Source organism: Mus caroli, chromosome 2 (assembly GCF_900094665.2).
Source record: "Mus caroli chromosome 2, CAROLI_EIJ_v1.1, whole genome shotgun sequence".
Lineage (NCBI taxonomy): Eukaryota > Metazoa > Chordata > Mammalia > Rodentia > Muridae > Mus > Mus caroli.
In genome coordinates, this window is record NC_034571.1 from 156,775,916 (window position 1) to 156,803,846 (window position 27,931).

Sequence of the window (27,931 nt, forward strand, 5' to 3'; positions counted from 1 at the left end):
GGGGTTGTTTTTTGGAGACAGGGTTTCTCTGTGTAGCCCTGGCTGTCCTGGAACTCACTTTGTAGACCAGGCTGGCCTCGAACTCAGAAATCCGCCTGCTTCTGCCTCCCGAGCGCTGGGATTAAAGGCATGCGCCACCACGCCCGGCTTATTTTCAATTTCTTGAAGACATTATGGTCAGGCCTGATGGGACAGGCCTGGAATCTCGCTGCCTGGGAAGCTAAGGCAGAAGGGCCCCAAGTTTAAAGCCAGTGTGAGCAACTTAAACTTTGTCCTAAAAGATAAATAACACAGAGAGCTAGCAGCCGGGCAAGGTGGTGCACAGCTCAATCCCAGCATTCAGGAGGTAGACACAGGCAGATCGTTGTGAGCCACACGCCCGCAATCCAGGGATACATATGGAGGCCCTGTCTTTAAAGGGATGGGGGCTGGAAGTAGGCCAGAGTCTGTGGTTTAGTGGTACAATGTTCATCTAGCAAACACAGAACACCAAACAGTCCCTAGTACTGCAGAAGACGGGAGCCAGAAATAGCAGACCATGTCTGTAATCTCCTGATGAGGTAGAATTGCCACAGTTCAGGATCAGCAGCCCATGTCTCAAATAAACCAAAAACCACACAGGAAATAACTACCATCTTTTCCCAAGCTGAAACCGCTGATCTGAGAAATGCTTCTTAACTCTAACCATGCATTAGAATCTCTGAAGAGCCTTTAACACAAAAAACAGTGTCAAGTCAGCCATGGAGGCTTGTGCCTACAATCACAGAACATGGGAGGCAAGACCTTGTCTAGAACAACACAAAACAAAAATCCATGATGACTGGGCTCAATTCCCTGACATGCCACAAACTAAAGGAGACTATTAAGGGGAGGGGGAAAGGACGGGGGGGGGGGGCGCATTGGCATTCATCAAGTGTCCCAGATAGTTCAAGAGTATGCACACTAGGGAGCCCTGCTAGGCAGGTTCTAAAATACTTGCTCTGACCTGGTATCTCTACAAGTGGCTCTCACAGGGCTGCAGAGGCAAGGAGACCCTCCAACGCTCAGAACACCCACATCACATCGGTTCTATTTATTTCCAGCCCTGATTGTGAGCTGTGCGGCCAGCTTCAGACTAACCACTGCTCTGGAGGCAGGGCGCACCACCGGGGACTTTGCTCTGGTGGCCACAGACAGGTGTTCATCCGTTCATTCGTACTTGCAGAAGTCCTTCAGGCCTTTGGGCAGGTGGAGCATATCAATGGCCAGCCTGTGGACCACCTTCTTCTGGATCACTAGTCGGCACAGAGTCTGCAGAGATGGCACTGTGGAGAGATGACTGTCAAAGGCAAACTGGTCGGGGTGGAGCCCTGATACTAGCGCTGGGGTCTGTGTCTTGGCTCCATCAACTTGGGAATCACCTTCTGCTCTCAGGCTGAGGTGCCTGGTGGGGCTGCTTGTATAGCTGACATAACACCTCTTTCTGAGGACTTTGATCAGACCTGTTGCCATTATAACACAGCCTAACTGACCCTCCTCCCTTCACTCAGCAGCTTTCTGTCTGCTTTGCCTATGCAACCACAGCACAGTAAAATAGCAGGTTCCAGCTCAACAAATTCATGACGCATGACCAGAGGTGTAGGTGAAAGGTTCGCTGAGCGACAATGAGCCAGACCTCTGATTTTTTTTTTCTCAAGACAGGGTTTCTCTGTGTAGCCCTGGCTGTCCTGGAACTCACTCTGTAGACCAGGCTGGCCTCGAACTCAGAAATGCCTCTACCTCCCAAGTGCTGGGATTAAAGGCGTGTGCCACCACTGCCTGGCTAGACCTCTGATTTTAAAAGCTGTCAATCTGAGTCTCAGGCAATCCAAGGCTACTCAGAGAAACCCTGTCTCAAAAAAAAAACGAAAAGAAAAAAATTTCTCAATCTGGAGTTTGTGACAGCTCCAAACCCACATGTCCAAATCTTCAGAACATTTTCCTAATGAAAACACACAACTCATAGCTGAATGTGGTTAAAGGTGGCGGCTCATGGCGAATCCCAACCCTGTACAGGCTGAGGCAGAAAAGATTGTCAAAAGTCCATCCGGAGCCTACCTGGGTTACTTACTGAAATCCAGAGCAGCCTTGTCTCCAGAGTAAATTAGTCTCAGAAAACCAAAAATAAATAAACGCACAAAATTCTCAAGAAGTCTCCGGCCTAAAATCGGCTTTAGAATCCCTGTCTTCGGGGCTGGGGCTGGGATGAGAACCTGATTTGGTTGCCAGGACAAAATTTAAAAACCACAGACTTGGGCTAGAGCGATGGCTTACTGGTTAAGAGCACTGACTGCTCTTCTAGAGGTCCTGAGTTCAATTCCCAGCAACCACATGGTTACTCACAACCATTTGTAATGGGATCCAGTGCCATCTTCTGATGTGTCTCAAGACAGCAACAATGTAGTCCTATACATAAAATAAATATTTTTTAAAAACCCACATCCATATCGTCCAAACCAAAAGGAACCTGCAGGGTGTCTCAGTCAACCAGCTGAGATGAATACACCTGGCAGGCCCACAGCCAAGGTGTGATGTGCGCAAAATCACAAGCTGGTGCCCAAGGCAGACTTTGCATCTTCAAAACTAGTGCAAGGCCTTATTAGCTGGCTGTGGGGGTCCTAGCAGGTGTCCATCCCTGTCCCTATACTGAACCAGAAGGTCACTCCAGGGGTGGGATACCTACAGCCATACTCCAGCTGGACCAGGCGCACGCTCTTGGTGGAAGCAAACACATCTACCACAGCGTAGAGGGGCTGAGCAGCTGGCAGCCCCCGAGCGCTAGGGCCCATGTCCTCCCCGTTGATGACGATGTGCATGTCGGCGGTCCCATCCTCACGGGGGCAGAAGAGAACACCCAAGCGGCTACGGCGCGCTGTAGGAGGCAGCAGGTTTTGTTCATAGAGCTGATCTAAAAGGTGGCTATAAAGCCCTGGCCGGCTGCGGCCCACCAGACGGTCCCGGGGGATTCGGAACTGCTCGATGCGCAGATAGGGTTCAACCAGTAGGGCTTGGGGACCACTGGGGACCGCTGCCTCCGCTTCTGGTTGACCTTCCCGGGGCACACGGTTGTGGTGGCGTGTGATAGCGAAGACCCAACTGTGGCCAAGGCTGACCAAGTCAGGCAGTGAAAACTCGGGTACAGCGGCCAGACTGGCCGGATCCAGAGCAGTCAGGCCAAGACGTAGGTGCCCGCACCAGCCCAGCTCTTTTTCCTCTATTTCCACTAGAAATACCTGGCCGGGGGCCAGGGGCTCACGACTGAAGCACACACCGTGGGCGAAACTCTCCACGCGTGTGGCTCGCGTTCCTGAGGGGTCCATGCGGATGTTGGCTCCATGCACTTGGTGGAAGCGGGTGGGAGGGAGCTCTGGGCGCGCAGGGCTCCGTGGGCCACCCAGTCCTACATGTTCGGAGGGAGCAGCCATCTCCAAGCCGTGCAACAGGGCAGCTCATGCCAAGAGCTATTTTGGGCAGCGGGCTCAGATTGTGACCGCGGGGGCGGGTTGGATGGACCATGTAAGGCATTTCCCCCTTGTCTAACTTCCCCCGGCTCTGCCCGGGGGTCCTAGCGCCGCTTTCTCGCTTGTCACCAGTAAGGGGTCTCCAGGAGCCTGGGGAACCCTTCTGTCAACACCAAGATCATCTGATCTCTGGCACCCTGACTAATAATCTTCAGGGCCACGCACTTTGACCACTCCCTACCCTCAGGCCCACAGAGTAAAAAAGTGAACAATGAGCAAACTGTCACGTGATGTAGATGCTCACGTGACCAGAGCTACACATGACTTCCAGTCCAAAGGTGCCTCCTGGAGAGCAAGGACGCAAGGAAGCAGAGGTACGGAGATGCCCAAACTGGTGGGCAGCGAAGGTGGTTCTGTGGCCCGGAGTTGGATCCGGGCGGGGGCTTCTCCCGGAGAAGCGCGCCATCGTCTCCCCAGGAACTGCTGCACCGAAGCGCAAGGGAACTGGGGGGACTGGTAAACATCCTCCACCGATGCTTCCTCCTGCAGATGCCCCGAACCGCACTGTCTCCACTGCTCTTGTTGCTGCTCCTGTCCTGGGCGTCCCGGAACGAAGCAGCTCCGGACCAGGATGAAATCGATTGCCTCCCCGGCCTGGCCAAGCAGCCCTCTTTCCGGCAATACTCCGGCTACCTCAGAGCATCGGACTCCAAGCACTTCCACTACTGGTGCTTGGCTTGACCCTAAAGTCCCTAGGAGGGCATGATAACTGGACGGGCGAATTCCAACGACCCCAGGCAGGACCTGGACTCAAAGCAATCCTTTCCTATCCTTCCCAGGTTTGTGGAGTCGCAGAACGACCCAAAGAACAGCCCCGTGGTGCTTTGGCTTAACGGGGGTCCCGGCTGCAGCTCTCTCGATGGGCTGCTTACAGAGCACGGCCCCTTTCTGGTGAGTTGACCACTATCCCCCCTCCCCCATGAGAGAGGGCAGGAGACTAGTTAGAGACAGCTCAAGGAAAAGGCAGGAAGGGGAAGGGGAGAAGGAACCTGTGGCCTAAGTTTGCTTTCCTTAACAATTCTGTTTTATGTGGCCCTTGCCCTAACTTTCCGTACCTCTCATGAAGTGTGAGAATACGGAAACGCACTGTGGCTCTTTCTCTCCACCCAGCTGCTAACCAGCACGCTCACAGGCCTCTCTGTCTTTCCTCCCCAGATCCAGCCAGATGGTGTCACCCTGGAGTACAACCCCTATGCTTGGAACCTGGTACTCCTGGAGCTGTGGGTCTCATAGGGATGTCTGGGTACTTGAAGGGTTGGGGACCCCTCTTCTGCTCATTCCCTCCTCCCCTTAGATTGCCAACGTGCTGTATATCGAGTCCCCAGCTGGGGTGGGCTTCTCCTACTCGGATGACAAGATGTACGTGACCAATGACACAGAGGTGAGTCTGTTGCCTGACCACCTGCCCCATTCCCCGTTTCCCCAAAGATGGCTTGACTAGGAGGAGAGCGTGGCCTCAGAGTCCACTTTGGGCCCTGTCACGTGCTCTGGTAAACTCAAACCAGTCCACTTCCTCTTATACAAAAATAAAATGGGTTGAATTCATTATCTCTGAAGCGCTTTCTAACTTAAACGTCCTCGGGTCTCCTGACTCTCCATCTTGGCATCCTCAGGTGGCGGAGAACAATTTTGAAGCCCTTAAAAACTTCTTCCACCTCTTTCCGGAATACAAGGACAACAAACTTTTCCTGACAGGAGAGAGCTATGCTGGCATCTACATCCCCACCTTGGCTGTACTGGTCATGCAGGATCCCAGCATGAACCTTCAGGTGCAGGGCAGCTACCTGAGGGAAGGGAGGCCCCACAGCGCTGTGACCTAGGATTAGTGAGGTCAGCCTGGCCGCTCCCTCACAACCTACTGGCTGGCCACTGGCTACTCCGATAGCTTGCTTTGCCTCCCACCACAGGAAGCTCACCTGTCTGTCAGGGTGCCACTTCTGTCCTTTAGAGTAAATGACCTTCCCCACCCACCCACCCCCACAAACTACTCAGCTTCTAGATTGCAGGTCTGGGTTGTAGGTTAAGGGAGGCTCCCCCTCACTCTCGCCCTTCGGATGAGCTGAGCACGCTTCGTGTTTCGCAGGGGCTGGCTGTGGGCAATGGACTTGCCTCCTATGAGCAGAACGACAACTCCCTGGTCTACTTTGCCTACTACCATGGCCTTCTGGGGAACAGGTAAAGGGAGAGGGACGGTGGGGCAATGTCTAAGGCAGGGCAGGTCATACGATCTCAGCACAGGATTCCCACTCTGGTTTATATGTAGGCCGGGGCTGGAATTGACCAAAGGGTTTGATGCTTTAAAGGCCAAGCCTAGGGTTTAAAGAAACTAAGGCAGCTAGACATGGTGATACACACTTGTAACCCGGCACTTGAAAACGGGCAGAAGAATCCTGACTTTTTAGGCTAGCCTGTGCTACATAGTGAGTTTAGGATTTGAGCCCAGGCTACATTAAAAAAAAACTCTCAAGAACATTTTTTTTTTCTACTTTTTAAAAAAGGCACTGGGAGGGGCTACTTCTATGGACTAGGGGGCAAATCCTTGGAAACTAGGTTTGGTAGCCTCCACATCTTTCCTCCCTGCCTCCAGAGGTCAGGGTATGATGGGAGGGAGGCCACTGCATCTCCTAGCATCTCGGGCCAGCCTCAGCCTCAGCCCTTTCTGATCCACAGACTTTGGACTTCACTGCAGACCCACTGCTGCTCTCAGAACAAGTGTAACTTCTATGACAACAAAGACCCAGAGTGTGTAAACAATGTGAGCTTCTGCCCTTGGACTCCAGTCCCGAGAAAGGGATCCCACAGGCCCCTCCTTGGGAACCTCGCTCCCCAGCCCCATGGCTTCTCTTTATGGCAGTGCTGGGGATTGAACACGGGGCCTCATGCATGCAAGACAAGCACTCTACCAACTGGGCTGTCGCTCCAGCTCACCCCATCAGCTTTTCTGTCCCAAACCTTCCGATACTGCGGCCTCCTCTGGGAAGTCCAGTGAGGAAACTGGAGTCAAGGATGCTTCAGCCGCTTGCTTGCCTTAAGTCACGTGGCAGGGAATAGTCGAGTTAGGGCTGGACCCAGATCTGGGAGATTCCTTCCATGACCATTCTACCTGAGAAAAACAGTAGGTGAAGGGTGGTGTTGGGAGATGAGGTAGGGAGACACTTAATCCTGAGAGTGAGCAGGGAAGGTCCAGAGGGACATGGATCCGACAAACAGGGCAGTTTGTCTTCACAGCTCCTGGAAGTGTCTCGAATTGTGGGCAAATCTGGCCTCAACATCTACAATCTCTATGCTCCGTGTGCTGGTGGGGTGCCCGGCAGAGATAGGTAGGTGCTGCTGAGTATGCCTTGGGCTAATACCTGCTGCCTCTAGAGGCCCGGAACCCATCCTACCATTTTTGTCCATTTGTCTGTCTGTCTGTTTCTGACAGATATGAGGACACACTTGTGGTCCAGGATTTTGGCAACATCTTCACTCGCCTGCCACTCAAGCGGAGATTTCCTGAGGTATTCAGGGGTATGAGCTCTCCCTTGGGGGAGCTGGTGGGCTAGAGGATTAAAGCCCCTCTCATCCTATGTCCATGCTCTCCCTCCCCCCCAGGCACTGATGCGTTCTGGGGACAAGGTACGCTTGGATCCTCCCTGCACCAACACCACAGCTCCTTCCAACTACCTCAACAACCCCTATGTTCGGAAGGCTCTCCACATCCCCGAGTCGCTGCCCCGCTGGGACATGTGCAAGTGAGCTTCTTCGGCCACTCACGGTGCAGGAGATGGCCACCAGCTGGGGTTCTGTAACTCGGGCTTCTCAGAGGTGGGGGGGGGGGTGAGAATTAGTTGTTCAGGATGTTTAACAGCCTTGACCCCCAGATGATTGACAACCAGTCAATCATTTAATGAGTAGGCGCTGTCCCCAATATGGCTCCATTGCCACCTGGAGCTGCCCAGTTCATCCCGTGGCCCATTTAAGTAACCCTAGCTCATTAGAGCCCAGGTAAGTGTTTCCTGATGGACGGTGCCTTGCTCCAACATTACCTGCCGTGACACTGACATCTGCAGGTCACTAAACACTAAGCACTGGTTGCATCCCAGTCACTGAAACAACCAAAAAAAAAAAAATATGCCCACGCATCTCCAGCTCTGGTTCAGATAAGCAAGTCCTAGAGAGTTGATACACCCAAAGTTGGGAATTGGGGAGGTCCCACCTGTTGACTGTCCCTCCCCCCATTTCCCTGTTTTGTTCTTTTTCCCTGCATCCTATGTGCATGTTCCCGGCAGCTTCTTGGTGAATTTACAGTACCGCCGCCTCTACCAAAGCATGAACTCCCAGTACCTGAAGCTGCTCAGTTCACAGGTATCTGTGCGCAACACAGCAGGACCCAGCTACATCGTGTAGCGCCTCTGTAGAGCTTGCCCTACCACACCCTGGTTGTTGCTTTATGTTGTTATTCTGAGACTGTCTTGCTCTGTAGCCCAGGCTGGCTTTGAACATGTAACAATCCTATCTTGGTGCCAACGACTGGCTCTGGGGAAGAGTTCTCAGCTGTGTTTTCCCTCTGTACGATGAGGCTAATCCGCTGGCCATGATGAGTCATAGCTGTAAGCTCAGCCCTGGGGAGACTAAGAGACCCCAGTTCTAAGCCAGTCTGGGCTCCATTGTCTTATTTGGGGTACCGTGATCTTCCTATACATTAAATCATCTAGTTGGTGCATACTGGACATGTGGTATACAGCCTGAGAATTTCAGGTTTCTGTTCTTAGCTGGGCTTCTGAATCCCTGGAAAGTAGGGCTTGAACCTGGGAAGGGCTGGGGGGCCTGGGCTCAGCCCACGCTTCAGTTTTCCCCTTGTCCTATTCCAGAAATACCAGATCCTGCTCTACAATGGAGATGTGGACATGGCCTGCAACTTCATGGGCGATGAGTGGTTTGTGGATTCGCTCAACCAGAAGGTAAGGTTGCCGGGGAGCTGGGCTGGCTAGGGTGCCAGGAGAGGGCAAAACTGGAGAACAGCTTTGAGCAAGGATGGGGGTTGCCACTGGCTATCGTCTTTCCCGATGGGACAGATGGAGGTGCAGCGCCGGCCCTGGCTAGTGGACTACGGGGAGAGCGGAGAACAGGTAGCTGGTTTCGTGAAGGAGTGTTCACACATCACCTTCCTCACCATCAAGGTAGGACTCTGTGCCTAGTGAGGGACAGCCGGGGCCAGAGATGGGAGTGGTGTGACTTCCCCGTCTCTCTGATGATTCTGGGTCACCCTTGATGCATTGGGCGAGCTTGCAGGGTGAGGAGGTGAAGAAGGAAGTGGCTGGAAGTGAGGGGTGATGCATGTTGGGGATCCAAATCTCTCATAAAGCTTTGCTCCCCAGGGTGCCGGACACATGGTCCCCACGGACAAGCCTCGAGCTGCTTTTACCATGTTCTCGAGGTTCCTGAACAAAGAGCCTTACTGATAGCTTCCGCTGCAGCCCATGAAAATCCTCAGTACCTGATCAGCCCCTCTCGGCCTCTCTCCGCAGAGAGGAGTCCTCCGCTAATGCTCCCGTGGGGCAAGTCCTGTTCTAAAACTGCCCAGACTTCTCACAGCCTGGTGCATCCCAGCCTAGGCCTCAGGGTGTCACAGACAGCCTAGGACCAAGTGAGCACTTTGTTCCGGCCATGGTAGGGTGGCCTGACCTCCCCGACTGCATAAAAACTGCCCACCCCAGGACCCCAACAGAGCTAGAGAAACCCAAGGAGGGGGATGGATGGATTGTAATTGATGGTTGACTAATCCTGGAATTAAATCGGGTATAGCTTCCAACTGGGCTCTTCTCTGTGGCACCGGGACCACTAACACTGTAGATGGGAAGGGGTGGGCAACGGGTGCAGAGAAGACTTCAGTTAGGTTCCTGAATGCCAGCCACCCAGGTGGGGTGTTGGGCTCAGGCAGCTGCAGCAGAGGGTGGGGGGACACGGGAGGCCACAACGTCTGCAGGACGGTTCTTGTCAATCACTTCTCGAAGCCCTTTGGCAAAGTGGAGGTCAGCCCCGACAGTGACGAAGCCCTGCGGGAGGGGACAGGGAGCCTGGCTGGTTCAGTTGTTTGGAGACAGCCTCCAAACAAACACAAGACTCTTGAGCAAATCCCCTCAGGGGCCCCAGCTGCTTTGTGGTGTATGTTCTCTGGAGCTTGGCCCTGTTTCTAAGTTAAATCTTTACTACTTAAATAATATATATATGAAGGAGGAACTAGTGTAAGAGGGTTTCGGGAAAACAGACAGCACTGGGGTATTGTAAGGACGGGAAAGCCCTGGTCTACGGCCTCCTTTCCAAAATGTACTTACGGCGTGGTTGGTCACCACCTCATGCACAAAGTTGATACCCTCAGGAAGGGGGATCTGCACCCCACGCCAGGTACGCTCTGTGGATGAGAGAGGCAAGCTCAGCCTGGGTGTCCATCAGTCCATCCGTGTCGTCATGTCCACCCCACCATCCACCACCATCCCCCCTTTGTTAGTCCGTGTGTCCCCACTCCATCCTCCCACCCTCAGCCCCTACCGTTCAGCAAAGGCATCACTCCGATTTGCAGCAGTGTCTTCAGTGGGGCCTGCAGTGGGATCAGCTGAGGGGGAAAAATGGGGGGAGGGGGACACAGACAGCACATGCCGGTTTGCGTGAGCGGCCAACTTGCCCTGAGGCCTGGACCCACCCTTTGCCATCCCCAGCTCACCGCCAGAGACTCCAGCGCAGACTGATTTGAGTAGATTTGAAACCTGTGGGAGAGAAATACACCGTGAAACCTGGGAACACCCTTTCCTTGGGCCCTACCTAAAAGATGGCAGAAAGTGACAGCCTTCCTGGTTCTACCCAATCATCCTTCAGGAAGCTGCCATTTCCCAGGTGTGCATCCCTGAGTGCCTTTTGTCTCTGGAGCCCCCTCTCTTTAAGCCTACTGCTTTTCTTTTTTTTCTTTTGTCTTTTTTGTTTTGTTTTGGAGACAGGGCTTCTCTGTGTAACCCTGGCTGTCCTGGAACTCACTTTGTAGACCAGGTTGGCCCGGAACTCTGAAATCCGCCTGCCTCTGCCTCCCGAGTGCTGGGATTAAAGGCGTGCGCCACCACTGCCCGGCGCCTGCTGCTTTTCATTTGTCAGGAATGCCTATGTGCCACGCTCTGCGGCTAGTAAATAAGTATGTTTTTTTTTTTTTTAAAGATTTATTTATTTATTATATGTAAGTACACTGTAGCTGTCTTCAGACACACCAGAAGAGGGAGTCAGATCTCATTACAGATGATTGTGAGCCACCATGTGGTTGCTGGGATTTGAACTCTGGACCTTCGGAAGAGCAGTCGGGTGCTCTTACCCACTGAGCCATCTCACCAGCCCAATAAGTATGGTTTTATCTAAGAAAATTCCAACAATCTTTACTCTCTGTCAGATACCAAACTTATTCAAAAAAATTAAAATGGATCTGCAAAATGGCTCAGTGTGGTGGGTAAAGGGCCCCACTGCTTGAGTTTGATCCCTAGGGCACACATGGTAGAGGGGAGACTGGACAGGTTGACCTTTGACCATCAGTGCATTGTGTGACACGTGAGTGCCCTCACACATAAATGCATATGTTCATAGGCTCGCACACACACGAGTTAATTACAAAAAGGAAAGCCAGCCAGCTGTGTTGGCCCATTTCTTTAATCCCAGCACTCAAGAGGCAGAGGCAGGTGGCTTTCTTTGAGTTTGCAAACAGCCCCAGTGAGATCTTTTTTTTGTCTCAAAATGGGTTTGAGGAGGGGCACAATACTGAAGAGATGGCTCAGAGGGCTTGCTGCTAGCCGGTCAGTGGTGGCACACACACTTGGGAGACAGAGGCAGGCGGATTTCTGAGTTTGAGGCCAGCCTGGTCTACAAAGTGAGTTCCAGGACAGCCAGGGCTACACAGAGAAACCCTGTCTCGAAAAACAACAAAAACAAAGTAAAACAAAAGAACAATAAGCAGGGAAAAAAGGAAAAGCTGAAATGCTGGACTGGAGATGAAGAGCAGGTACAGAGCTGGGGTTCCATTCCCAGGGCCACATAAATATACATATATGTGCCACTTAGGGAGTTGGGGGAGAGAGAGTGCCTGCATGAAGGTACACGTGTGTAGGAGTGGATTTGGACATGTGCATATGGAGGATGGGGATGGTCACACCATCTACCATGTTTTGAGCCAGAATCTCTTATTGGCCCAGAGCTCCAGCGTTTCGCTAAGCTGACTGGGGAGTGAGCCCCAGGGATCTTCTATCTCTTTCCCCACTGCTGGGGTCCCAAGCCATTGCCTCTACTCTCAGTTTTAGGGCTCAAACTCATACCCCCATTCTCAAATTCCTTCAAATCAACTCTCCAGTCCTTGGGGTGGTTTTGTTTTGTTTGGGGGGGGTTGTTTTGTTTTTTGCAGTTATGGTGTTTGCTTGAAACAGTGTCTTGCTACATAGGTTAGTCTCTGCTGGCTTCAAATTCACCTCAAATGTCCTACCTCAGCCTCCCTGGTGCTAGAATTACCTGGCCGAGCTGCAACACTGTAAACCACCTAGTGACTCAGCCCTCACTCACAGCCCTGAGAATCTGGGACTCTTAGAAATTGTGACGAAACTGAAGCTGATCAAGTAAATAGCTTGAAAGTTACATGGCTGTGTGGGCTAGACCCTACCTTTGTCTCACTTCAACCTGGAAGCAGCACAGTGCGACTTCTGTATCTCCACTGTCCATCTGTAGCCACTAGTTAATGAACCGTGACTTCTGCAGCCCAACAGCTGTTGAATTATAATTATACAAATGTAGCCACTGGCACATCCTGGGGCGATGCCATTAACTACGCAGCCCTCGCAAGTACAAGGTATTCACCTGTATTTAGCACAGGAGGAAATGAGCCTTGGAAAGATGCAATGACTTCTAGATTCCTGCTGAGCTGAGCTGAGGTTGATACTCAAACCAATGTCTCCATCCTCTCTGATATGTGACTGCAGGCGTGTCGTTTGCCCTTACTGAAGCAATTTGCTTGTCTCTAAGAATACCTGCTTTGCCTGCTTCTAGAAGGCAAGAGAATGCAAGGGAGTTGGTTTAGGAAACAAACCACTGTTAGCCAGGAGTGGTGACACATGCCTGTAATCCCAGCACTCTAGAGGCAGATCTTAGATCTCTGAGTATGAGTTTGAGGCCAGCCTGGTCTATATATCCACTGCCAGTCTACCTAGTGCTACATAGATATTGTCTTAAAAGGAAAATAGAGATACGGGCAGTGGTGGCGCATGCCTTTAATCCCAGCACTTGGGAGGCAGAGGCAGGCAGATTTCTGAGTTCAAGGCCAGCCTGGTCTACAGAGTGAGTTCCAGACAGCCAGGGCTATACAGAGAATCTCTGCCTTGAAAAACAAACAAACAAAAAAAGCCGGGTGGTGGTGGTGAACGCCTTTAATCCCAGCACTTGGGAGNCAGAGGCAGGNGGATTTCTGAGTTCAAGGCCAGCCTGGTCTACAGAGTGAGTTCCAGGACAGCCAGGGCTGTACGAGAACCCCTGTCTTGAAAAAAAAAAAAAGAGAGAGAGAGAGAGAGAGAGAGAGAGAGAGAGAGAGAGAGAGAGAGAGAGAGAGAGATAAAAAGTGCTTTGGGAGCTGGGAGTTGTAGTTCAGTTGGTATAGTGTCGCCAGGCACTAGGCTCTGGGTTCCGTCCCTGAGCATTGTATAGACAGGACATGGTAGTATGTGCCTGTAATCCCAGCACACTGGAGATGCAAGCAGGATCGTCTTTGGCTACAGATTTGTTCATATCCAGGGTATTTGTTCATAGCCCTTCCCTCCTTTTGTTTAAGACTGGTGTTTCATCAGCCTGGAAATTCACCACATAGGGCAGGCTAGCTCTCCTCTAAGATTGCAAGGATCCACCTATCTCTGGCCACCATCCCTGGGATTAAAGGCATGTGTCATGTTTAGCTTTTCCCATCAGTTCTAGGGGTAGGGCCAAGTACTTTACCAAAGAACCCATCTTTGCATATCTCTCTCTCCCTCTCTCTCTCTCTCTCTCAGCATGGTCTCACTATATAACTCTGGATAGCCTTACAGGAGTACTAGCCCAGCTTTAGCCCTGTGGTTCTGTTGAGCAGGTATCACTATCCTAGAGATGCTAAGGCTGGGAAGTTAAGGACCCAGCCAGGATCCTTATCGACTGCATACCTTCGAAGGTCCAGCTTCACTCGCAGCGCCTTGCCCCGGAGTGTCAACTTAGCACTGAGACGGCCTTCCTGAAGGAAAGGACGTGGGGATGTTTTAAACAATAAAGTTCCACAGCCCACTTCTCACTGAACCCCAGGTACCCTCATCCTGGGGTCCATACCATGATCATCTTGGACAGCTCCACTTCAGGCAGCATGGGCGGGGCCAAGGTGATAGTGACGCTGGCAGTGACGGAGATGGTGGTGCCTGACGGCTTGATGGTACAACGTGGAGGGCTCGTGGCCTCTAGCTTCAGCTTCAGTGGGGAGTTAATCACTGTTGGACTCTGGAGGAGGCAGAGTTAGGAAGGCAGATCACGGTGGGAGCACTGGGGTGGTGTCACGGGACAAAGCCTCAGCCCTTTCGGAGGCAAGGGGTTGCAAGTTCAGATGATGGGGTGCCACCCCATCCCGCTTCTGACCTACACCCTGACCCCAAGAATTAGTCAAAGTGGTATCCTTCCTTCCTTTTCTTGCGATGGGCTCTTGCTTTGTTGCCTAGCTGGTCCTGAAACCCTGGACAGCGGAGGTGCTCCTGTGGCTCAGCCTTCAAATGCTATAGCTGAAGTTATAGCGTGCATCCCACTCTGACTCAGACCCCAGTTGGGACTCCCTAGGTATGGCCTTTTTGCTTAAACATCCCAGCCCCAGCCCCGCTCATGTCCCGGATGCTCTATGGACCATGTAATACTATTAAATGCATAAGCTTACTCATTGCTAAACATGATGCTGAGCTGGGTGTGGTAGCAAAACCTGTAATCCCAGTCTTTGGGAGTACAGACAGGAGGATCAGGCAGCTTTCAGATTTATATGTATGTATTTTAGCCTGGGATAATGAGATCCGGTCTCAAAAACAAACATTCCCTTAAGCATGATTCTGACCACAGCATATGTATTTGCTCATTTAAGTCTCAAACAGCCAAGTATTTCAGGTACTATTATCCCCCTCCCCTCTCCCTGTGTGTGTGTGTGTGTGTCTATTCATATGCACCTATACCCTGCTAAAGGTCAGCTCTAGGTGGCTTCCTTTGTCACTTTTACATAACCAACATCATTTCTTGAGACAGAGCTTTGCTCTGAACCTGGAGCTCACTGATTCAGCCCCAGTGGGGAGCCAGTGAGCTCGGGGGATTCTCTTGTCTCCTCACCAGAGCTGCTGCTCTCAGCTCTTTACACGGGTGCTAGGGACCCAAGCTCAGGTCCTCGTATTTAAGGCAAGTGCTCTGCCAACTGAAGCGCTCCCTCTGGGAAACTGAAGCAGACAGGCTAAGGTTGTGCAAGGCCGTGAGGTTGTTCAGCTGCAGAGCTGACAGACGAATGCAGGCAGCCTTGACGATACAACCCGTGCTTCTAACTACTCAGCAGTCGCATGACAAAGACACCGATGGCAGTAACAACACCAGCTGTTTCAGGGGACACGCGCTCTGTAGCAGTGCTCTGCTAATTACATGCGTTACCTCATTGGAAACTCGTGACAGGCTTACAAGGTTGTATGTGTAGGGAAGGCTAGCATGACCGGGATTTCTGTCATGTACAAAACTGAACTAAGATTATGTTCACTATGGCACATGGAATAGATATATATTTGTTATTTCCATGTATATGGGTAGTTTTGCTCGAATGTAGATCTGTATATTACATACATGCAGTGCCCTCAGAAGCCAGAAGAGGGCGCTGGGTCCTCTGAAACTAAAATTGAAGACAGTTGTGAATCATCCCATAGGTGCTAGAAACCAAACCATCTTTGAGACCAGCAAGATCACTGCATCTTTCCAGCCCCATGGAGTATATATCTTTTTTTTTTTTTTTTTTTACAAAATTTTCAGACTAGAGATGGAACTCAGGGCTTTAGGCATGCTATGCTGTTCTACTAACTGAAGTATATCTCTAACCTCCTGTTAAAAAATTTTAATTTCCTCTCTCCTCCTGCGTGTAAAAAAAAATAATAATAAATAATAATAATAAAAGTAAGCAAATGAGCACCCTAATCATTGCGGAGACTCTGGGTTTCTCCCAACCTCACAGCTGCTCTGTGAAGGCGATGGGGCAAGAAGTGCCAACCCTGCTTCACAGAGTGGGAGATAGACCTGGCAAGGCTAGGGGACTTGGCCGCAGGCAAAAGGCCTCAGACAAAAGGCCTCCGTCTCCTCCACAGCCTGCCACCACCAAAGAACTCCTACATACCCTCCACCTACCACCTCACTGTTATGTACGTGGGGTAACCTCCAACTCTGGCCACACCCCAGCCCCTGACCACACCCCCAGCGTCTGGCCACACCTCCAGCGTCTGGCCAACACTCACCAGGAGAACAATGCTCCCAAAGTAGGTGGCCCTCAAAAGCATGTCCAGGTCACTTGGCACCTGAACGGGGAAGTAGAAATGAGACAGGCAAATTGGACTCTCTTTCATGGGCCGTTCTTAACCCACCCTCAGACAGGCCCTGGTATACCTTGTCCCCAACAAGCGTCAGCTGCAGCGCTCCAGCCTGGAAGTAGCTTTCCATGGCGGAGTCAAAGAAGAACTCGGAGAAGGCCACGTATACCATCCTCTCGTCGTCCTCCAGCTGAGGCTCCACCGCCCTGTTGGGGAGGCTCCAGTTGTCCTCCTTCAGAGGGAAGAATGCTCCCTGGGATTGAGAACTCAAGATCAGGGTCAAGGCAGATTGGATCCGCGCCAGGCACAGCCAGGAGCCACCGGAAATGGACTCTATGGCTGCTCTGGAGGGGCTCACAAACCCATCTCTCAAAAAGCATTGCAAAGAGGCTGGGAGGGTGGAGGAGCAGGGCAGGGAGCAGGGAGCACGAGAAGAAGCAAGGCATGGAACTGGAGACCTGGTCCAGATGTTAAGCTCCAGATGTGCTGCTCTCCCAGAGGACTGGGCACAATTCCCAGTACCCACATAGTGAGTGGCTCAACAGTCTGCCCGTTCCAGGGGATGTGACTCCACCTTCTGTCCTCCCTGGCACTGCATACCCATTGGTACACTTACACCAAGTGGGCAACACTTGGACATGATTAAGTCCAGAAAGAAACAAGGAGGACTGCATTTAAGAGCACCGAGTGAACTTCCGAAGGTCCTGAGCTCAAATCCCAGCAACCACATGATGGCTCACAGCCATTGGTAATGAGATCTGATGCCCTCTTCTGGGGTGTCTGAAGACAGCTACAGTGTACTTACATATAATAAATAGATGAAGAGAAGAAGAAGAAGAAGAAGAAGAAGAAGAAGAAGAAGAAGAAGAAGAAGAAGAAGAAGAAGAAGAAGAAGAAGAAGAAGAAGAAAGAAGGAGGGAGGCCACAGAACAGGGGGTGTGTAAAGTGTGTAACCCGGTAAACGAGGGGTTTGAATCACAGCAGCACTTACACATCCATCATGGCTACCCAGTTCCAGGTACTCACTGCTCATCTCTATTTGTGTGATTTTGAGATGTAACCCTGGCTGGCCTCAACTTCAGGGCAATCCTCCTGCCTCAGTCTTTTGTGTGTTGGAATATACCAGCATGTACCACCAGGAGTGTTTCTAACAGAAAGTGTGTCCACACCACAGCCCTGGAAGGCATGTTCTCTCAAGCTGCCCTTTGTACCTACATATTAGGTAAGGAGCCCAGGTGTGTGTGTGGGGGTGGGGGGAGAAGCCCTTTGCCTAAGGACATGCAGCCTGCCAGGGGTGGGATCAGGATTAGAATTTAGGATGTTTGAGCTGCAGACTCTTTAGAACATTCTGCTGCCGACCACAGCAGAGGTGGTCACATAGCAACTGCTGACCTTGTGCAAGTCTTCACGTCCTTAAAATGAATACAGCGGGGACAGCAGGTGCCCTATTTCCTGGGATCCACTCCTACACTCAGTGGGCTCCCTGCCTTCTATTCATCTCCCTATAATAAAATACTAATAAAAGTCCCCGCTGTGGTCCAACATTTCATTCTTCAAATTTGTGAAATAAGAACCTGAAGCTGCCAGGCCTGGTGGGCGGGCTTTTTGTACATAAATATGAATTTGAGGCTAGCCTGGTCTACATAGGAGCTCCAGCCATCTAGCACTACAGAGTGAGACTACGTTAAAAAAAAAAAACCAACCCTGAAAATTATGGGCTCAGGATGGCCCCCCTACTTCCAAGCAAATGTTGAGCAAAAGAAAAGGCCTCAATCCAATTCAAAGACACCCCAGTAATTCCTGATTTCCTGGCCAGGGACTGAAGGGGGCGTAATCCAGCTGGGAGCGACCTCACCTGGTGAGTCCAGCCATCCCAGATGTCAAAAACGCTGGAAGGCAGAGTGAGTTCATCGCTCGAAGGCCAGAGAGGAGAAAGTCCACTAAGCTAACTGTGGGTAGATGCTTGTCTGAGCCTGTTAAGGATGCTAATGGGCTTTGATTCAGACTTTTTTGGGTTTTTTGTTGTTGGTTTGTTTGTTTGTTTGTTTGTTTGTTTGTTTGTTTGTTTGTTTGTTTTTTGAGACAGGGTTTCTCTCTTTAGTCCTGGCTGTCCTGGAACTCACTCTGTAGACCAGGCTGACCTCCAACTCAGAAATCTGCCTGCCTCTGCCTCCCAAGTGCTGGGATTAAAGGCGTGCGCCACCATGCCCAGCTTGTTTTTTTGTTTTTGTCTCTTGAAGCAGGGTCTCTCTGTGCAGCCCTGACTGTCCTGGAACTTACTATGTAAACCAGGCTGGCTTCGAACTCACAGAGATCCACCAGCCTCTGCCTCTCAAGTGCTGGGATAAAAGGCGTGCGCCACCACTGACCTTGATGAACGTGCCCTACTTTCAGCCTTTTTCTGGTTCTCTGCCTAGGGCTTGGACTGCTAAGTTCTATAAACTCTGCTTGTTCCCACTGGGAGGGAATTGTTTCCTCCACTCAAGGGTCCCTGGTCCCTTTCTCGTCTTCCCTTCCCTATCACATCACTAACCAACCATCAGTCAAGGACCCTCACTACACCCCGATGCTAAACAAACAGAGCTACTGATCACTCTCCAGGTACCTTAGATGGGGCCCACTGGAGGGGTACTCCAACTGCCACACCTGACAACTTACTCAGCTCCAAGGAGCCAGACTGATGGCTACCCAAATTCCTTCCCTAAAGGCAGTTACCCCTTGGGGTAGGAAGGGATGAGAAGGTAGAAACAGGCCAGGGGGAACAGAAACACACACACACACACTGCCCCAGGGTGAATAAGTCCTAGCTGGGGGCAGGAACACCAGGAGTTGCTTGATTCCTGCTTCCTGGTTATCTGTCACTCCTGCCTTGAAGCTATACTTGAGGAGACTGAAAGCAAAATGGCTCCTGGACACCTCATGGGTGAGCCACCCTAACCGACCAGCTCCTTCCTCTCTCCTCACCCTGGTCTCGGCCACCAGTCCTGTAAAAAGGCCTCAGACTAGCAGCTAGACAGTACTGTACTTCCAGGGCCCCATCCCATTAGCTGGGAATGCTTTACTCTTTCTCTTAAATTCCCTATAATAAAATACTTTTTTGAAACAGGATTTCTCTGAGTAGCCTTGATTCTTCTGGTTTGTACAGCAGGCTGGCCTCACTCAATGAGTGCTGGGAATAAAGGCACTCACCACTACCACCCAGCCCAGCTAAAATACTTATTTCTGAACTCAAAATGAAAAAAAATAAAAAAATAAAAAAAATTTTTAAAAATTAACATACCCACAAATTCAACCATAATTAAAAACAGCAGTTACACAGCCGGGCGTGGTGGCGCACGCCTTTAATCCCAGCACTCGGGAGGCAGAGGCAGGCGGATTTCTGAGTTCGAGGCCAGCCTGGTCTACAAAGTGAGTGCCAGGACAGCCAGGGCTACACAGAGAAACCCTGTCTCGAAAAACCAAAAAAAAAAAAAAAAAAACAGCAGTTACGGGCTGGAGAGATGGCTCAGTGGTTAAGAGCTCTAGCGGTTCCTCCAGAGGATGTGGGTTCAGTTCCCAGCAACCATATGGCCGCTCACAGCTGTCTATTCTCCAAGTGCGGGGTATCTGACACTCTCCTCACACATATGCTACACATACAGTACATGCACACAAAACCACCCACACACAGAAAATAAAATAAACCTTTAAAAGAAAAAGAGAGCTGGGTGGTGGTGGCGCACGCCTTTAATCCCAGCACTTGGGAGGCAGAGGCAGGCAGATCTCTGAGTTTGAGGCTAGCCTGGTCTACAGAGTGAGTTCCAGGACAGCCAGGGCTACACAGAGAAACCCTGTCTCAAAAAACAAAATAAATAAAAAAAAAGAAAAAAGAGAAAAAGAAGCATTTGTGCCTTTAATTCCACCATTTTGGGGCAGAGGCAAGAGGACCTCTGTGACTTTAAGGCCAGCCTAGTCTACAGAGTGAGTTCCAGAACAGCCAGGGCTACATAAAGAAACCTTGCCTCAAACAAACAATCAGCGTTGTCAGGCCTGCAAGATGGCTCAGCAGGTAAGGGAGCTTGCAGCCAATCTTGAGGATCTGAGTTTGATCCCCAGGATCCTAGATGGGAGGAGAGAATCAACTCTTGCAAGCTGTCCTCTAACGTCCACATGTGTACTACACACACACATACACACACACACACACACATTATATCTCTCAATGGATGTTTGGAGATTATATGTCACACACATGGGACACCATTTTCAATAATGAACTTGAACATCCTGAGATTGTGGTGACCAAGGAGGGCTTAGATTCTGTCCCCTCAGAAACCGCAAGAAGACTATTAGCAGCTGACTCACAGGGGCAGGGGCAGGGGCAGGGGCAGGCAGGAGACATGCAAGGCGTAAGCAAGTCCCTGGCATAAGGACTTCTGGGGAGCTACAGAGATGCAGAATGCAGTTAGGAAAGTAGAGCTGGGGCTGGAGAGGTGGCTCAGAGGTTAAGAGCACTGTCTGCTCTTCCAGAGGTCCTGAGTTCAAATCCCAGCACCCACATGGTGGCCCACAGCCATCTGTAATGAGATCTGACCTCTTCTGGTGCATCTGAAGACAGTTACAGTGCACTCACATACACAAAATAAATAAATTAATCTTGAAAAGCAAAATCTTTAAAGAAAAAGAAAGGTAGGGCTCAACTTCCGATCTAGGAGGCTGAACCTAACCCTGCAGCGGACGCAGGAGCCACCGCAGATCAGAGTGACCTCTCACAGTCATGCTCAACCCCAGAGACGAGGGAAACCCATCAGCAGTCAGAGGCCACAGGCACCAACCCAGGCAGCTCACCCGGAATTCCATATCCAGGTTGCCGTTGGAGACCACAGGATCCTTCAGAAGGGAGTAATCGATGCCCACGAGATCATCCACAGAACTGCGCACTGCGGGAAGGGGCTCGGGTCAGTCCAAGCTGGGTGGCACTAGGTCCGGTGCTTAACCTCTCTGTGCCTTTCATTCATAAGCAGTGACACTCCCCTCACAGAGGTCTTACGAAGATCAAATTGGCTTTACGTGGGAAGCAGCTAGAGCCTGGTGTGCTGTAGCTGCTCAATCAGGAGGCCATGGTTAGCTCCATCTACTACTAAGACTATTGTAAGGTTTTCATCAAATCACTAAGCAAGACTGAAAAGGAGGGGCTGGCGAAATGGCTTCATCGGGTAAAGGAGCTTGCCTCCAAAACTGTGCTGCCCAAGTTCAATCCCCAGAACTCATAGGAAGGAGACAATCGACTCCACAGTGTTGTCCTCTGACCTCCACACATACACCAGGATGCAGATATGCACACACGCACGTGCACGCATGCACACACAGTTATAACGCGTTTTAAGTGTTTAAGATGACTAAGGAGTCATTTCTCCTGCCTTCCTTTTCAACCCCCTTTACCCAACGGGCCCGATAGGTCAAGATCACTGACCAACAGTAGACACACATGGTGGCATAGAAAGCGATTTATGTTAATTGAAATGCATGAAATACAAGCTGACGAAGACAAACCGGGCCCTGTGGTCAGCAAGCATGTATTTAACACCTCGACAACTCCTGGGGGAGGTGTCGCCAGTCCAAGGAGGTCACCAGAACCCCAAGAGAAGGCTTTACTTACCTAAAGTTACACAGCAAGTCAATGACACCTCTGAACCCAGGATGGTTCCATGGCTGGACCGGGAAGGGGACTCTCTGAGACGCTGTATGATAGCAGCACACAGCTTCCTTCTATGCCCGGCCCCAGCTCCAGTCCCCACCCTGACTCACCGGGCACTGTGTCCAGGAGGGAGTTGAGCAACACCGTCCCAGCATGGTAGAGCACAGGGCAGATCTGGAGGACCAGGCCAGAGTCAGGGAGTCTCAGAACCAGGCCACCCCTACTCTGCTACCCAGGCCTGCCCCCGCCCACACCTGCTGGTTGAGGAGGAACCGCATCCCCGAAGTGATGAATGTGGAGAAAAAGTTGTACATCCTCCTGCAAAGAGAGGAGAGCCTGGGTTAACCCTGCCCTGCCCACGAGCCAGGCCCAGGAGAAATGACAGTGCCCAAAAGAAACAGGTGCAGCAGGGTCTCCTTGGTTCCAGGTAGCTCCTCAATAGAACTCTCCAGGAGCCAAGCCTCACAGACCCCTGACCATCTCCTGTCACCCGCCTCACATTCTCAAGCCTCCCAGAGATGCCCCCCCCCAATTTTATATACTCGTGATGCCCTCCCCAGTGTTCCTGCCCTCTGTGGCCTCCTGACTGGGCTCAGATGCCTCCCCTTCCAGGCAGGCTTCTCAGATCACCCTCCATCTAAATCTTACCACCCTGAAAGCTACCTTGGTCCCACTTCTCGGTCCTCACGACAACTGTTTGAATCCTTCTAGCTGAGCTCTGAATACTTTCTAAGTCCCCAGGGCTTGGAACATGCTACACTTGGGAAACAAACAAAATCTGACAATGTGCAAACACTGGATGAGAAGTCTACCAGGTTTTTACCTCAAACAACCAACGTCAAGGATCCAGGAGCCACCATGGTTTTTTTTTTTGTTATTATAATTGAGAATGCAATACAGACCCAACAGTGCACACTGAGCCTGTGAGTCTCAGGATGTTTTGGGTTTGGTTTGACAGTTTCTCACTCTATAGCCCTGACTGACCTAGAATTCATGACCTAGTCCAGGCTGGCCTCTGACTCACAGAGACCCACCTGTCTGCCTCCTGAGTGCTGGGGTTTTAAACGTGTGGCCTTCTAAACCTGCTGCAAGTTTTCTTTTCTTTTCTTTTCTTTTCTTTTCTTTTCTTTTCTTTTCTTTTCTTTTCTTTTCTTTTCTTTTCTTTTTTGTGTTTTGTTTTTGTTTTGTTTGTTTGTTTGTTTGTTTGTTTTTCAAGACAGGGTTTCTCTGTATAGCCCTAGCTGTCCTGGAACTCACTTTGTAGACCAGGCTGGCCTCGAACTCAGCCTGCCTCTGCCTCCGGAGTGCTGGGATTAAAGGTGTGTGCTACCACGCCCAGCTCTTTTCTTTTCTTTAAAGATTTATTTACTATATGTAAGTACACTGTAGCTGTCTTCAGACACAGAAGAGGGCAATCAGATCTCATTATGGATAGTTGTGGGCCACTATATGGTTGCTGGGATTTGAAATCGGGACCTTCAGAAGAGAAGTCAGTACTTTTAACTGCTGAGCCATCTCTCCAGCCCCATTTTATTTTTTTTTATTTTATAATTTTTTTAAAGATTTATTTATTTATTATATATAAGTACACTGTAGCTGTCTTCAGACACTCCAGAAGAGGGTGCCAGATCTCGTTGTGGATGGTTGTGAGCCACCATGTGGTTGCTGGGATTTGAACTCTGGACCTTCGGAAGAGCAGTCGGGTGCTCTTACCCACTGAGCCATCTCACCAGCCCCCATTTTATTTTTTAAACTCAGGTACCGAGGAACGAACCCAGGGCCTCATGCATACTAGACAGGCTCTCTACCACTGAGCCAGCTTCAGCCGCAGACATACTAATCCTAACACTTAGACATTTATCATATGCCAGGGACTGTCTAAATATTCTATATCTAACAACACAGTGCTCACAAGTATCTGCTAAAATAGATTTCATTCTCTGAGCATCAGTGACTTGCCCAGATTCACAGAGTCCAGACGTGGAGGAAGGTAGGATTTGGATGGATTCAGCGGGGCTCCCAACCTTAGCACTTTCCTTTTCTGCCCCAGGAAATTGAACTGTGGGGCTCAGGACGTGTGTCCTGGGGCTGGGACTCACCTGAAGGTTCCCCCGAAGGCCATATTCATTTTAGACACAGAGGCCTCGCAGGAGACATTGGACACTTTAATCCGACCGCTGGAATCCTGGGAGAGCTGTAGACCTGTTCGGATGGACACACCCTCCGCCGAGGCATTGATGTAGCCCCCATCATATCTGTGAAAGGCAGGCTCATGGTCACCCCAGTGGGAGATAACTGAGGTTTCTACCCCTCTCCTTACCCCATACAACATGATACCTTATTTTTTCAAGTGTGTACAAAATGTTTGTGATCATATACACCCCCGTTGCTCTCTCATCCTCTTCTGTGCCTGAACCTTTCTTCCCAATATGCCGCACCTTGACTTTTAGTTTTGTTTTTTTTTTTTTTTGTTTGGAATGATCCAAGGAGTTCATTTGTATAAGCATGGGTTCGAAATAATGAAGTGGAGAATGGGCAAAGTACCAGCGTCTACACCACTTTAGAAAAATGACTCACCCTCCCTCACAGACATTCACTGCCTAGACCTCAGCTAGGGGTGGAGACTTAAGCCCTCCTGAAATCTCTTGTTGATCTTTGTCACACAGCCTTCCAAACCTTCCTCTTGAATGGAGAAATTGAAGCCTGGGAGGCCTAAAGGACGTCACCAGCCCAGCCACCAGCCCCACCCTCTCGCTCAGCACCCTCACAAGAACCAGTAGAGTAGCTGCCTCCGGAAGTGCAGCCCCAAGGATGCGTTGGAGATGTTCAGCAGCAGATCCTGGTCTGGCTGGAAGTGGAGTTCCGAGGATATCAGGTGCAGCTGTGTGACCCTCACGCTGCAGAGAGCAGGGGTCAGGGTCAGCGTGGGGGCCAAAGGGGACCAACTCACCCAGCCGCAGGGACCCATCCCTCCTCCTCTAACTGCAAGCTGGGCAATCTAGGTGGGTGGGATGGAGTTTTCCCTTGCCCCTCAAGAGCCCGACCTGTATTGGGTAACTCAAGAGATTTGTTCTCTGGCCCCAGGAGTTGAATACTGCCTTCCTCATTTATTTTTTAATGCATTTAATATTTAAAAGATAGGGAATTACTGGGCATGGTGGCCCACACATGCCTGTAACCCCAGCACTCAGGAGGCAGAGGTAGCCTCCTGATTTCTGGGTGAGTTCTAAGACAGCCAGCGCTACTCAGAGGAAACCTTCTCAAAACAAAACAAGATAAAAGACTGGGAGTGTCCTTTTGTCATTCAGACTAACCTTGAATTTGTGAGCCCAAGTGATCCTTTTGCAGGAATTACATATATATTTATATTATATTTTACACACACACAAAATTTGTTTTAAAAAAATTTAAAAGCTGGGTATGGTTTCATACATATACATACACATACGCACACACACATATATGCATATATATACATACACACACACATATATATATACACACATATATACATACATATACATATATACATACACACACACACACACACACACACACGTGACTTTAATCCTAGCACTCAGGAGGCAAAAGCCGATCAGTCTCTGGGTTGAAGGCCAGCCTGTTTTACAAAATGAATTCTGGCCAGTCAGGGCTACATAATAAGATCATGCCTCAAGAATAAATAAATAGGGCTGGAGAGATAGCTCAGTGGTTAAGAGCACTAACTGCTCTTCCAAAGCTCCTGAGTTCGATTCCCAGCAACCACATGGTGGTTCACAACCATCTGTAATGGGATCTGAAGCCCTCTTCTGGTGTGTCTGAAGACAGCTACAGTGTACTCATATAAATAAAAACAAATAAATCTTTAAGAATAAATAAATAGGGGCTGGAGAGACAGCTCAGCAGTTCAGAGCACTGGCTCCTCTTCAAAAAGACTCCTCTTTAATTCCCAGCACCCATAAGGTGTCTCACAACCGTCTGTAACTATAGTTCCAAGGGGATCCGACACTCTCACAAAGACGTACATGCAGACAAAACACCAATGCACAGACATTAAAATTAAATAAAATCTTAAAAATAAATAAGTCTTGCTTACACCTCCGTGTTCTGTCCACATTGTGATTGCTAGATCTGTTTTCGTCTTTTTGGTTTTTGTTTTGTTTTTGGCAGGCGTGTGCCCGGCTGAGCTTTCCACCTGGTCCTTTGACTTTGCCTCCATCTCTTTAACTCACCCCACATCGTCTCACCTCTTTCTCTCCTATCCTGTGCCTCTCTCTTTTTGGCGCCACCCTCTGGATAGACTCCACTCTCACCCACAGGTAAATTCTTCCAGTGTATCATCGCGGTGTTTTTTTGGTCCAAGCTACAGTTCTGCTGGTTCGCATTCCCCTTTCTTGGACCCGCCTACCTCCAGTCTTTTTACCTAGTAGCCTCACTCGTTACTATGGATCCCACCTCATTTAATTGGCCACGCCCAGACCCGCCCAGTCTGGGGCGGTGTCCCAGGTCATCCCACCACCTTTGAGACCCCGGCCCCCAGGCCCTACGTACTCCGAGATATTGTAGTAAAAGTGGCCTTTTGCGCCGTACACGTCTGGGATAGTGATGCTCTCCAGCTCTTGTTCCAGAAAGCGCAGCCCTTCCTGCTTCACTGAGATAGCATGGAGACACTCAGGTCCCGCGCCCGGGGCCAGAGCACCCCACCCGGTCCACGGCTCCCGCCGCGCGCCTTACCCAGCTCCAGAGCCGCGGAGGTGACGCGGATCTTGCAGCCCGGGAGCTCGGCGTGGGCACCTGCCAGGAGCGCTAGGAAGAGGGCCGGGAGCAGGGCCATGGCGACCAAGCCTGGGGGCAAGGTGGGGTCGAGTCGCAGGTGTCATCTGAGAGGCTCAAAGCCGCTCTTTGGTCATGCAACTAGAACGGGGTGCTGGCCCGGACCGTTACTGCCCGTAAAACAGTTTGGGGCACTCGGAACCAATCATCTTGTCTCTACCTGATGCAAAACCGAGGTTCCGAAGCACGATAAGACTTGCGCTCTGCTTCCAAAGGATTTGGGGTTCGGTTCCCCCGTGCAACTGCCTCGTGACAAGTTTGGATCTCAGGAGGATGAACAGCCCCCCATCCCCCATCCCCACTTTCTCTTTCCCTTCAGAGGAGGGCGTGTGCTGGCTTGTACGTTGGTATGGCGACGACCACAAGCGCATTCCTGCTGAGTAGCTTGAGGTCTCCCAGGCCGCGCGCCGGGATGGCCCGGCTGAGCGCTGTCCCCTGAGTCCCTCGGCTCCCCTAGCTCCTAAGACTCCGCTATAAGGCATTCTGTCTGGTGCCCCATCCCAGAGCCCTCCTGCATCCGCTCTCCTCCCCACCTGGATTTAGTGAGCCACACAACTCATGAGGGTCTGGGGATGCGATGGGGACGCGCCCCAACTCACTCAGTAGTGCAGTCACGTGGGGCGACAGGCAGCGAGGGGGATCCGGGCGGCGGGGTCTGGCGGGTAGCGCGGGTCCAGCAGCCTTTATAAGTCTGGGCCTCCGACCCCCCTCCTCGCCGCGGTTCTTCCCTCCTCCTTGGGGGCTGGGAGGGGACGGGGCGGGACGCTGGCAGTTGGGAGGGTGGAGAGGGCAGTACGGAGCCTGTGACAAGCCTAGCTGCTGTCTGGACAAGTGGGGGACTCGCTCCTAAAAGAGCGAGAAAAGTGAAGAAAGCGGCTTGCCAAACCACTGCTGTGGAATTCCAATCACACAGCAATTCCTGCACGCGCCTCAACAAACTCCTTCACTTAGCTGCGGAGCCTCAGTTTCCTCATCCAGCACCGAGTGCCTCCTTATGGGAACTCCCACTCGGCTTCCACGCTAGGCCAGCGAAAGCCAGTGCCCTAGCCTCATTTCCCTTTCTTTTCTCTCACAACCGTCTCCCGCTGGCTTTGTTATGAGACCCCAACCTACTTGATTGGCTTTTAGGGCCCCAGAAACCTTCCCCTATTGGAAAAGCGATCATCCCAGAGGGAGGTTTGGCCTTCCTGGGGAACTCTGAATTCTTTAGTGAGGTCTTGGAGCTGGCTGCTTTGCACAGTCCCCCCTCACCCAGTGACCGCCCCGCACAGTTCCGAGCATCACAGTGG

General features: G+C 51.0%; 3 protein-coding genes across 4 annotated transcripts; 1 reads left to right on the plus strand and 2 right to left on the minus strand.

Annotated features, from left to right (window-relative positions):
- Nucleotides 1-429: 429 nt before the first annotated feature.
- On the minus strand, nt 430-3,710 carry Neurl2 (neuralized E3 ubiquitin protein ligase 2). Its single transcript, XM_021183903.2, has 2 exons — nt 2,702-3,710; nt 430-1,304 (listed from the first exon to the last, which is right to left on the minus strand). The coding sequence occupies exons 1-2, from the start codon at nt 3,441-3,443 to the stop codon at nt 1,189-1,191; spliced, it is 858 nt and encodes a 285-aa protein (XP_021039562.1). The 5' UTR covers nt 3,444-3,710; the 3' UTR covers nt 430-1,188.
- A 47-nt stretch (nt 3,711-3,757) lies between these two features.
- Nucleotides 3,758-9,333, plus strand: Ctsa (cathepsin A). The gene is made up of 15 exons (XM_021183922.2): nt 3,758-3,853; nt 4,029-4,207; nt 4,319-4,430; nt 4,695-4,745; nt 4,834-4,920; nt 5,153-5,308; nt 5,623-5,714; nt 6,210-6,294; nt 6,768-6,859; nt 6,964-7,039; nt 7,134-7,273; nt 7,811-7,886; nt 8,393-8,482; nt 8,597-8,701; nt 8,900-9,333. Exons 1-15 carry the CDS (start codon nt 3,800-3,802, stop codon nt 8,981-8,983), a joined length of 1,479 nt encoding a protein of 492 aa, XP_021039581.1. The 5' UTR covers nt 3,758-3,799; the 3' UTR covers nt 8,984-9,333.
- Nucleotides 9,267-27,364, minus strand: Pltp (phospholipid transfer protein). 2 transcript variants are annotated; one of them, XM_021183913.2, is made up of 16 exons: nt 27,242-27,364; nt 26,544-26,654; nt 26,361-26,460; nt 24,578-24,706; nt 23,909-24,064; nt 22,064-22,127; nt 21,920-21,983; nt 20,960-21,051; nt 16,209-16,385; nt 16,061-16,120; nt 13,881-14,045; nt 13,721-13,788; nt 10,243-10,285; nt 10,071-10,134; nt 9,857-9,933; nt 9,267-9,577 (listed from the first exon to the last, which is right to left on the minus strand). In XM_021183913.2, exons 2-16 carry the CDS (start codon nt 26,641-26,643, stop codon nt 9,455-9,457), a joined length of 1,482 nt encoding a protein of 493 aa, XP_021039572.1. In that variant the 5' UTR covers nt 26,644-26,654; nt 27,242-27,364; the 3' UTR covers nt 9,267-9,454. The 2 variants fall into 2 exon arrangements, with proteins under 2 accessions (XP_021039572.1, XP_029329971.1); XM_029474111.1 differs by lacking the exon at nt 27,242-27,364 and adding an exon at nt 26,803-27,018.
- Between the last annotated feature and the right edge of the window lie 567 nt (nt 27,365-27,931).